The 10,900-nt window shown below is 47.0% G+C and overlaps 1 protein-coding gene across 2 annotated transcripts; it reads right to left on the bottom strand.

The window, feature by feature from the left end:
* Window positions 1-2,138: 2,138 nt before the first annotated feature.
* Window positions 2,139-10,036, bottom strand: LOC119316969 (serine/threonine-protein kinase STY13-like). Of its 2 annotated transcripts, XM_037591359.1 has the most exons (8): window positions 9,746-10,036; window positions 8,494-8,680; window positions 8,255-8,387; window positions 7,967-8,162; window positions 5,636-5,760; window positions 5,389-5,547; window positions 4,974-5,208; window positions 2,139-2,512 (listed from the first exon to the last, which is right to left on the bottom strand). In XM_037591359.1, the coding sequence occupies exons 2-8, from the start codon at window positions 8,622-8,624 to the stop codon at window positions 2,139-2,141; spliced, it is 1,353 nt and encodes a 450-aa protein (XP_037447256.1). In that variant the 5' UTR covers window positions 8,625-8,680; window positions 9,746-10,036. The 2 variants fall into 2 exon arrangements, with proteins under 2 accessions (XP_037447256.1, XP_037447257.1); XM_037591360.1 differs by lacking the exon at window positions 2,139-2,512 and having other exon boundaries at window positions 4,573-5,208.
* Window positions 10,037-10,900: the final 864 nt, after the last annotated feature.

Below are 10,900 nucleotides of genomic sequence, written 5' to 3'. Positions count from 1 at the left end.
CTTCCTGATGATAAATTCCTGTCATGTTGTTATTTCTCTAAGTCTGAAACCTGTTATCTTTTGCATTTTTGCCATGCTTGTTTGAACCTGTTAATGGATGAATTAGCCGTAGCTCAGTGTTAATATTTTGGCAAGCTTCATGAGTGGATCTCTGCCATGTATTTTATTGCCATGTTTGAGTGCTGTAGCGCATTTATCTTGATGCATTTAGATGGCTACTTGCTGTTTATCGCAGACTGGTGCCATATTTGTTTTGCTTGCCATTTCCAAACCGTGCATCCGATTCCGGTGATCTTTATATCGATTTCAACCAAAATCAACTCCTCTTTCTAGTGGAACTCTTGGACTAGGTTCAATCATTCCTTTCCAAATCATGCATATGCACCGCATACCGCATCCCGCATATCATACCATGTTCGTGTGTTGGTTGTTTACTATGTTGTGTGCTTCTTTCCGATGTTGCTTCTTCGGGTTGGTTCTGATAACGTCGCGTTCATGAGGACCCTTTCGACTACGTCCATTTGTCTTCTTCATGGACTCGTTCTTCTTCCTTGTGGGATTTCAGGCAAGATGACCATACCCTCGAAATCACTTCTATCTTTGCTTGCTAATTGCTCGCTCTTTTGCTATGCCTATGCTACGATACCTACCACTTGCTTATCATGCCTCCCATATTGTTGAGCCAAGCCTCTAACCCACCTTGTCCTAGCAAACCATTGTTTGGCTATGTTACCGCTTTGCTCAGCCCCTCTTATAGCGTTGTTAGTTGCAGGTGAAGATTGGAGTTGTTCCTCATTGGAACATGGATATTTTGTTGGGATATCACAATATCTCTTGTTTAATTAATGCATCTATATACTTGGTAAAGGGTGGAAGGCTCGGCCTTATGCCTGGTGTTTTGTTCCACCCTTGCCGCCCTAGTTTCCGTCATATCGGTGTTATGTTCCCGGATTTTGCGTTCCCTACACGGTTGGGTTATAATGAGAACCCCTTAATAGTTCGCCTTGAATAAAACTCCTCCAGCAAGGCCCAACCTTGGTTTTACCATTTGCCACCTAGCCTCTTTTTCCCTTGGGTTAGGCCAGCCCAAGGGTCATCTTTATTTTAACCCCCCCGGGCCAGTGCTTGTCTAAGTGTTGGTCCGAAATAGAGCCACTTGCGGCGCCACCTCGAGGAAACTTGAGGGATGGTTTTAGCTGTACTAGTGTTCATCCGGTGTTGCCCTGAGAAACGAGATATGTGCAGCTCCCATCAGGATGTCGGCGCATCGGGCGGTCTTGCTGGACTTGTTTTACCATTGTCAAGGATGTCTTGTAACCGGTATGCCGAGTCTGATCGGGTTGTATTGGGAGAAGGAATATCCTTCATTGACCGTGAGAGCTTGTGATGGGCTAAGTTGGGACACCCCTGCAGGGATTTGAACTTTCGAAAGTCGTGCTCGCGGTTATGGGAAGATGGGAATTTGTTAATGTCCGGTTGTAGAAAACCTGAAGTTGACCTTAATTAAAATACCTCAACCGCGTGTGTAACCGTGATGGTCCCTTTCCGGCGGAGTCCGGAAAGTGAACACGGTGTTGGAGTTATGCTTGACGTAAGTAGTCTTGGATCAATTCTTGACCATAGTTTCTTGACCGTGCTTTGCCTTCTCTTCTCGCTCTCATTTGCGTATGTTAGCCACCATATATGCTAGTCGCTTGCTGCAGCTCCACCTCATACCTTTACCTTACCCATAAGCTTAAATAGTCTTGATTGCGAGGGTGTGAGATTGCTGAGTCCCCATGACTCACAGATACTTCCAAAACCAGTTTGCAGGTGCCGATGATATCGTGCAGGTGACGCAACCAAGCTCAAGGAGCAGCTCGATGAAGATCTTGTCCTTTGTGTTGTTTCGTCCTAGTTGATCAGTAGTGGAGCCCAGTTGGGACGATCGGGGATCTGTGTAGCATTTGGGGTAGTCTTCTTTTACTTTTGGTTCCGTAGTCGGAACTTGAGTGTATTTGGATGAATGTAATGCTTTATTCATATAATTGTGTGAAGTGGCGATTGTAAGCCAACTATGTATCTCTTTCCCTTATGTATTACATGGGTAGTGTGAAGATTACCTCACTTGCGACATTGCTTTCAATGCGGTTATTCCTCTAAGTCGTGCTTCGACACGTGGGAGATATAGCCACATCGAGGGCGTTACAGGTCGCCTGCAGCGGGGGCATGGCTGCGAGGGCCCTGGAATTTGGCAATGAAGCGCTCATGCAGCTCATCCCAGGAATTGATCCCACTTGGAGATTTAGGAGCCACGAGAGCGCGCCATCCTTGAGAGCCATGGGAAACCAGTTCGCCATGACCTTCTCGTCGCCGTTCTCCGCCTCGATGCTCAGCTCGTAGATCTGGAGGAACTCAGTGGGGTCAGAGGTGCCGTCGTAGCGCGGAGGCAGATCTGGCTTAAACTTGCCGGGCCAGACGACGCGGTGCAGCTCCGGAGTGAACGCTCGGCAGCCCGCCGCGGAGGGGGAGCCTGGTCTTGGCGCCTGCATGCCGCCGCCTCGGGTGGCACACGGTCCTGGCGTGGCGGTGTTGGGAACGCACGCGCCTCTCCTTGAGGCCGCTGCACCACCTGGCAGCTTTCTTCGTCGCGCATCAGTGCCCTGCGTTGCGGGCCGCGCTGGGGGGCCTCACGCCTTGGCTCGGGGATGACATATCGCCGGAGAGGAGGAGGAGGCGTACCATGGGCCACGTCACCCGCCTGAGGCTGCGGGGGAGGCAGTGAATGAGACGGTGCGGGAGCCTCTCCAGCGGCGTTGACGAGCTCGATGATGTGGTCCAACCAATTCTCGTAGAGATCATCGGCCGGGTGATAACGCAGGAACTCGCGCGCCATGAGCAACCAAGTTTGCGCGTTCGCCGGCCCGCGACGAGCATGAGAGGACGAAGTAGACGTCGGAGTAAATGACGGAGTGGCGGTGCGACCATCGCGCCACACGGCAGGCGGTAATGACGAGGCTTGCTGCTCGTGGACCACGGGGCCGATGGCAGCATTAGCTGCAGGTGACGGGGAGCGGCGGGGAGCGCCGTCGCCCGCAGGCACTGTTTGAGCAACGCGAGCGGCGAGGGCTGATCGGCGCTCGACACGAACTCGACGAGCGTCGGCCATGAGAACGGCAGAACGACCGACGAAAGAGAGGCTTCGACACGCCCCCTACCTGGCGCGCCAAATGTCGGATTCAGGGCTCCGCGGACCCAAGAAAGGTTCGAATTCTGGGGCGTGTGCAAAGAACTCAACCTCTCCAGCCAGCCAACTCGGCGTTCTCACGGCCTAGCTCGATGAGCAGGAAAGGAAATGGACTCGGCAATTTACCCAGGTTCGGGCGACCTTGCGGTGTAAGACCCTACTCCTGCTTTGGGGTGGATTAGCCTCGCGAGGGGCTGAGGATGAGCTTGTACAGGGGAAGAACAACCTCAGGAGGTATGTTCTTGTGTTGATGTGAGCTAGAGAAGTCTCTTGATCTGGGGATCCCTTCTACGGTGGTGGCTTAGCTATATTTATAGGGCCTTGGTCCTCTTCCTCCAAAACAAAGGCGGCAAGGGATCCCACAGTGGCCAATTTTGAAGGAGGACAAGTAGTACATTCTATCCTGACGAAATGTGGTCTTCGTCTGCAAAGCGCCTGCTCGTGACGCCGTGGTGGGCTTGATGATGACATCCGTCCTGCCATCCTGGCGGTCTTGGTCTCGATGCACTGGAATGGAAACCTTTGGCTGAGTCTTTGGGACCCCGCGCCTGCGCTTGCCTCCTTAGCACCAAAGAGGAAACCTGCTACTCGACGTCCGCCGGTGCCCGCCTGGCCTTGGTCGTTAGGGCTTGCGTCACCCAAATCTCATGAGGTGGGTGCTTACATAGGAATCTCCGCTCCCTCCGGAGGTCTTGGTGTCGTCCGCCTCGCGAGGCCTAGCCCCTCGCGAGGGTCTTGTCTTGCCGAAGTTGAAGGTGGGCCGTACCAGACCGTTGATAGAGCCACGCCATAAGCCGCAGGAAAGTAAGTCTGGATACCCTGGTTTCTAGAACGCCTACAATATAGGCTATGGAATATTCAAGGTCAGGTGACGTTTTTTGCTAATATTATATAGGCGTTGTTTGCAAATGGTGCTTCACACGACAATTCTAGTGATGCAAGGACGGCAAGTTAGTTGATACACATGGCAAAAAAAAAATTGACACAAACGGCGATTTTCTGTCAAAAACTAAACTGAAAAACGAAGTTGTCATCCTCGCATTGGGCATTATCAGATTCCAAAATCATTACCATTGGTAGAGTTTGGCTTAATTACATACTACTCCCTCTGTCTCAAAATAAATGTCTTAACTTTGTACTAACTTAAGTATAAAATTGTACTAGGGTTAAAACACTTATTTTGGGACGGAGGGAGTATATCATTGCATAAGTGTTTTGTGCATCGGGGTTATTCTTTTTCTCTGGCTCTGCCCCTGAGTTAGGGGTCCCACTCGCAGCCTTTAACTGTAGCACCAATACAGACTCAGGATAGCAGCATTAATGATGCAAAAAAAAAAACAGAGTTATGGAACAAAGGAAGTCGTCCAGTGTCCTTTCCAAGTGAGTAAATGATTAATGCCAATTATTACTATACGATGGGCGCGCAATTTTGATATGGAAGGTTCATGGAAAATATACGATATAGTAACTATTTTCACCATTACTAGCAGGAGCCAAAAGGTTACTCAGATCTACCCGGCCGATATGTTCAAACATGTCAGAGAAGAAGGGGTGGCCTGATGAGCAGAAACAACAGTTTTCAGGGACTCCTGCCATGCTTTGGGTATGGACTATGGGTGTGTTCTTTTGATGTTTTGCATCATCTTGGGAGTTCCCTTGTTCCATCTGTGAGGCTAATAACACTGGCTGAAGCAGAAAAAGAAGCCCCTTGGCTTGTCTTCAATATTGCCTTTAGGCGTGATATCACCTCGAGAAGCCATTAGAGAGCTCGTCCCAGGCGATTCAGGAGGTAAGATTGCATTCTCCGAACTGAATGTGCGAGCAGGGGCCATATGTTCTGGCGGTGAAAGGGTTGAGAGGTAATGGAGAAGCATTTGAACTATCTGGGTGAAGTTTGGTCTGTCGCTTGGGTCTTCTTTCCAGCAGGATGTTAGGATCTCTGACAGCTCCTCCGGCAAATTATCTGCACTTGGTCTGATGTTCTGCAGAAAATGAGGTCTCATAAGGTCAAATTACTAATATATGATACAGGTGTATGCATTATGGAATAATGCATGATAAAACATATTCAAAACAATCAGAACTCCCTGCAACATAAATAGGTTCAAGAAAGTCTATAGACAGCAAATGCGTATGATTATACTCTAAAAATCTAATGTTACCTTGAAAGCGGCAGCATATGCAGCTTGCAGGTTAGACATGCCCTCAAAGGGTAGTCTATTGTGCAGTAGTTCCCATAACACAATTGCAAAGCTGTAAACATCCACTTTGTGGTTGTAATGTTTCTTTTCTCCGTGCCTTAATGTGACTGTGCTGTACAACTGTTGAATTATTTCAGGTTAATCACATAATAAAAAAGAAATGAAAAGGTTCAAGAACTGAAAGATATGAAACTGCAGTAGCACAAACCTCGGGAGCCATCCAACGGTATGTTCCTGTTTCTGCGGTCATCATCTCTGTTAACGTCTCTTCTCTTGCTAAACCAAGGTCGACGAGCTTAACTGTTCTCTGGTCCGCTGTAAGCAGCAGATTCTCTGTACAAAGAGAAGGGCAAAAACTATGGACTCAGAATCAACTTTATTTGCCCAAACATTTCCTCAGGCGGATCATTTGAGATTAATGTAGGAAAGGATTAGCTTACAGAAGATAACTACAGACTACAGAATAACATACCAAGGAAATGGTAGATCAACAAAACCAGTGTTAGCCTTAATGAAATATCACATCTCATATGCATTGCTGACTCGGCACTAGACTAGTAGTTATTTCTCATATGCATTGCTGGCTCAGTACTAGACTAGCAGTAATTGTCTAATGAAAACAGGACTATGTCGCACCAAAGTATAACTATCTGTCAACGTCTCTTTGTTCAGCTGACTTAGCTAACTGTGGCCTGGAACATGGTAAAAAGTGCAAAACAGTATGGTACAAGTCATCATTCACTGAACAACTATAATAACTCCTCTTTCTCGACCTTACACATCTCCTTATCTTGCTCCGGCATCTTGTTAGTACAAACTGGAATAATTTCTCCAACTTGGGAGCAGTTCTTTGATCCAAGACTGCCCATTCCACATCATGTTCAATCTGATGCACCAAAAATATGGTGTCCAAAATCTACAAGAAATATATTCATCGGCCAATGGATCTAACAAATTTTGAAGACGTTCACACATAGCAAGATCTAGAGGGAAGCCAGACCTTCAATCCAAGATCCAACAAATCTAGAATATATAATGCCTGTAACATGCTCTGATCTTGCTATGTCATACTAAACCCCAAATCATATTGAATCTTTGTAAAGATGAGATGCACATAACCCCCAAATGCTGACCTTTAAATTACAAAAGAGATGAAAACTTCAAAATTACCAAAGCAATGGTGACTGTTAGTCATGAAAACAAGCAGGACCCAGTTGCCCAACGAAAACAATAAAGGGCACATGCAATAATTGCATGTGATTAATTACTGCTTGCATAACCAAACTACATGCACACGGCACAGGCTCAAACAGACATCTGTTGCGCTATGCCAATAACTTGGCGGTCTAAACAATGTACATGCAACGAGACAAAAGAGATGGGTGTATGCATCAGGTTGCAGGATGGACGCTCAGTTGAGTCAGTCAAGGCCTGTCTCCCTGTCCTAATTTTGCTTTTGCCGAACCGGAAACACGAATCTGAGTGGTATCCTACACCCATGTCCATGTTTAGCAACCTTCATCTGACTAGAACACCTGAATGCAAGTCGGATCTCGACACCTATGTCACCAACGCTGAGGCATTGTTTACTGGTTATAGTTATAAGTGCAAGCTATTTACTAAGTGTGTGATATCTTAGTTTCTCTGATGATGAAGTAAAAAATATTCGATCAGCCAATGCATGTGCATAGAAACCATAATATTAAGAGGTGGAATCAGAACACATACAGTACTAAAGAATAAACTACAGAAGTCACACACATTTATAACTTAGAAGGTGTGCACTTTGCGCATTGATCCAATAAATTTCACTATTCATAGAATAAGATCAGGCTACCTGGGTAATTATTCTTGCTACTTGTTGCACTGTACATTGAGGCTATAAATGCTTCAACATCTCAATATGTATGGACACTTATGCTTAGTTTGTGACCATAAACTATAGTATTCAGTAGGTATATCACCCAGAAGTGCATACACTACATGCTTCCCCGCGCTTGTGTTCTTCGCACACACAACTAGTGATGTTTGTATAAAATTTACAGGTGCACTGGTCCCATAGTAAGACTAGCTCGTGACAACAGAAATTGCTAACACAACAGAGCATGGGCTAATGGGAACAAGAAAGTCATGCGCCACTGGTCACTTGTTTAATTAACTGCCTAACATCCCCTTAACTTGGTTCTGAAGGCAGAATTCAGCACAAACTTGAAAGAAATCCAATACATTGCTATGCCAACGGTAAAAGTAACAGTACGACACCTCAAATGTACCCATGCGTGTACACATTGCTTATACAATATGAGACGTAACGTGCAATATTATGAACATTAAAGTGGCGCATGTAGCGTACTGCATAAATCGACTTAACAGGGAAGAGGGGGAAAGACCCCCACCCCCCCAAAAAAAAACCTGAACGTGTGCACACACAGAGAGATCCTACAACAGTACCACTCAGGGTATATATGGACAGAAGGAAAGCCACTATCCTCTTTGCAGAGATTCACCTAGTATTCAAATGCAAAATGGAAAATCTTACCAGGTTTAAGATCACGATGAATGATCCCATGTGCATGCAAACATTCCATGGCTCGGGCGATGTCCAATGCAAATCCAACTGCAACACGAGGCTCCAGGTTCCTAGGCCGTAAGCTGACCAAATACTTCCGCAAAGAGCCCCCCACTAATAGCTCAGTCACCACCACCATGACAGGCTCTAGGCAAGCTCCAATAAACTGAACAACAGGCAGATATAGTTTTCAATATCCAAAAGCGCCCAACACTTCCAGCCAATGAAATAATGATAGTAGTCAGCAAAGAAGCGAACCTTGACAAGGTTCTTGTGCTGCACCCTTGATAGCATGGTCACCTCTCTCAAGAACCTACCCTGCCTCTTGATGACCTCTTCAGGGGTGTCCCCTTTGTGCACAATCTTGATAGCAACATTTTGGTTCTTGTACCTACAAACCCCATCATCATGAATCATCAACTGAGAGATAAATTATAAGCAAACAACTCATACAAATCAGCAATTTGTAGATCGTAGTGTAAACAGACGAGCCTTACTTCCCCTCGTAGACCTTTGCATGTCCACCCTCACCGATCCGTGGCCCAACAAAGAGAAGCTTTGGGTCGATGAGCCAGCTGGGATCAATGTGAAGACCTTCACCCGCATAGAACGTGCTCCCCGACTCCATTTCCGCCAGAGTGGATCCACTTTGGGTCCTGTGGGGTCACACGGCCCCACCAAACGCTTAAATAAAAGATTTGATATTTTTAGAAGGTGATCAAAATTGGTAGAGAAGTATATCACAAGCATATTGTACCAGAACCGCGCAGAACATAGATGCATTACGTGTGTACGGCAAATTCTACTTTCAGAAAGTATTCACAAGTTGCTCCAAAGAATGTATACGAATTAAGAAAATAAAAAGGAAATATTTGCAAGTTGGTACATAAGCATGTCATATACACGTATTGAGCACTTCACTGGATATAGGTAGGAACTAGAAGGATCAGGTGTATGCAATACTTTCTTCTTCACGGAAGTATTTGGAAGTTGGTATACGAACATGTTAGAAACATCTCACTGAAAATACGTATGCTCTAGAAGGACCGACTGCATTCGACAATTTGTAAACAAGGTTCTCATACCACCATTATTTCATTTTTTAAGTTCACAACAAAAAGAACCAACTACGATCCTGTTCACATAGAGGAGAGTATATATGCATGCAGTAATAAAAGCCTAAATAATGGATATTCCATATGCATTGAAAACCCATGAGTACCAGCATTGACTGAGTGAGTTACTTGAATGCAGTCCAGCACAAAATCACATAAATTTAAAACTAATATGAGGCATGTTTTGCCATCTCTACCCTAAGAGAAATTGTCACCGCATTGCATCATGATGAGATCACGATCTTGTAACTACTCGTGACCTGCTTGGCACGGCGGGCTGAACCAGTCGGCACGCAACGATCCGGCCAAACGAGATAGACGCACGCACAAAGCCGCCAGCTAAGCCTGTGGTTAAACACCATGCTTGCGCGCATTTTAGTCCACGCTTGCCGCGAAGCTTTTCCCTGTCAAAAGCGGCGGCCCAACTACCCCGGGAGAGGGAGATGGAACCACAAATGGCGTCGCAGCCCGACAGTCCACCATGGACACTAGTCTACAGTAAGAAGTCGGGAGCAGCGACGGAGCGAGCTTGCGGTGGCCACTAATCTAGCGCGAGCACGCGTGCAGGGAACGGAATCGGGCGGGATCAGGCGGATTGATCGGGAATTAGGACATGGCCGGGGACAGAGCTTACCAAGAAAGCCCGGATCTCCCTCTTGTAGGAGCGCGAGGAGGCTAGACCGCCAGGCGTCCGGGGAGCTCGCCTCCGACGCCTCTGGTGCGCGAGCAGCAGCAGCTCGGCGCCCGGCGCCACATCAAGGGGAGAAGAGGCAACAGCTAGCTAGGAGCCCGACCGCGCGCGGGTGAAGCGGTGGCAGAGGCAGAGCAACGCGGAGAGAGATGGAGATGGGGATGTGAGGGCGTGGCGGTCGGTCGGAGCGAGGCAGCGTGCAGCCCGTGAGAGGGGGAGGGAGGGAGGGAGGGAGAGGGGTAGAAAGATGGGTGAGATCGAAAGATTTCAGTGTAGTATTCATTCATATGTTTCCCCGACTCCCTTCTTTCCATCTCTCTTTTCTTTTAACAGTTTTTTTTTACATAAACACGCAAAATTTGCGTATCTTTCCATTATAGAAAAGTGAGAAAAATTACGATTATGGGTTACATCACAAACACATACATAAAGATGTGTGTGGGACATTCCTGAAGCAGAGGATAGAGTGCTCAGGCCAAGCAGAAAGGTCTATCTCTAAGGCACTATGTGATCTAATCCGGTGACGCCAGCTCTAGCACAACAGTGCGCATCATCCTGGATGATATGCACTAGACGACCAACGAAAGAGCGAGTAGCGTCGAAGATACATCCATTTTGATGCTTCCAGATTTGCCAAGCCATGAGGATGATGATGGAAGAGATGCCACGACGTTAAGCCGGAGGGGCGCCGGGGCAAGAAGTCACCCATCAGGTCAGGCATGATGTTGCAGCGAAGGGAGGTACAACTGTGGAATAGCACCAAGCCAACATGTCGTGTGAGACTTGTCACGAGAAGGAGCACGCAATCATGATGTGAAGCGTGTCCTCCGGCACTTGGTAACAAAAGGAGCATAACTCGTTCATGCTTTGGATTTCTATCTGAAACACACACAAGATGGTTCATGTCCAAACAGATTGGATGATGGTCAGAATTACCCATCTCCAGATTGATCAATCCTGCTAAAGGGTGCCTTTGAGCCCAGTCTGTGTTAGACATAACACGGTCAAGCCTCTCCCTCAAACCTGCATGGAACCAACCTTCATAGCCAACATCCTCAAGAGAACAGTCAAAGAGAGTATCTTGGAACACCTGAAGGC

This window comes from Triticum dicoccoides, chromosome 6A (assembly GCF_002162155.2).
Source record: "Triticum dicoccoides isolate Atlit2015 ecotype Zavitan chromosome 6A, WEW_v2.0, whole genome shotgun sequence".
NCBI classification, from domain to species: Eukaryota; Viridiplantae; Streptophyta; class Magnoliopsida; order Poales; family Poaceae; genus Triticum; species Triticum dicoccoides.
Note: the sequence above shows the minus strand (reverse complement) of the source record. Positions and strands in the feature narration are given on the sequence as shown.

Excerpts from the sequence above, each read along its gene's own strand:
- LOC119316969 (XM_037591359.1), bottom strand. The coding sequence starts at position 8,624 with ATGGAGTCGGGGAGCACGTTCTATGCGGGTGAAGGTCTTCACATTGAT. Across the intron at positions 5,761-7,966 it reads TCATCGTGATCTTAAACCTG|AGAATCTGCTGCTTACAGCG; the intron begins GTAAGATTTTCC and ends CTCTTTGTACAG. Across the intron at positions 5,548-5,635 it reads ACCGTTGGATGGCTCCCGAG|TTGTACAGCACAGTCACATT; the intron begins GTTTGTGCTACT and ends ATAATTCAACAG.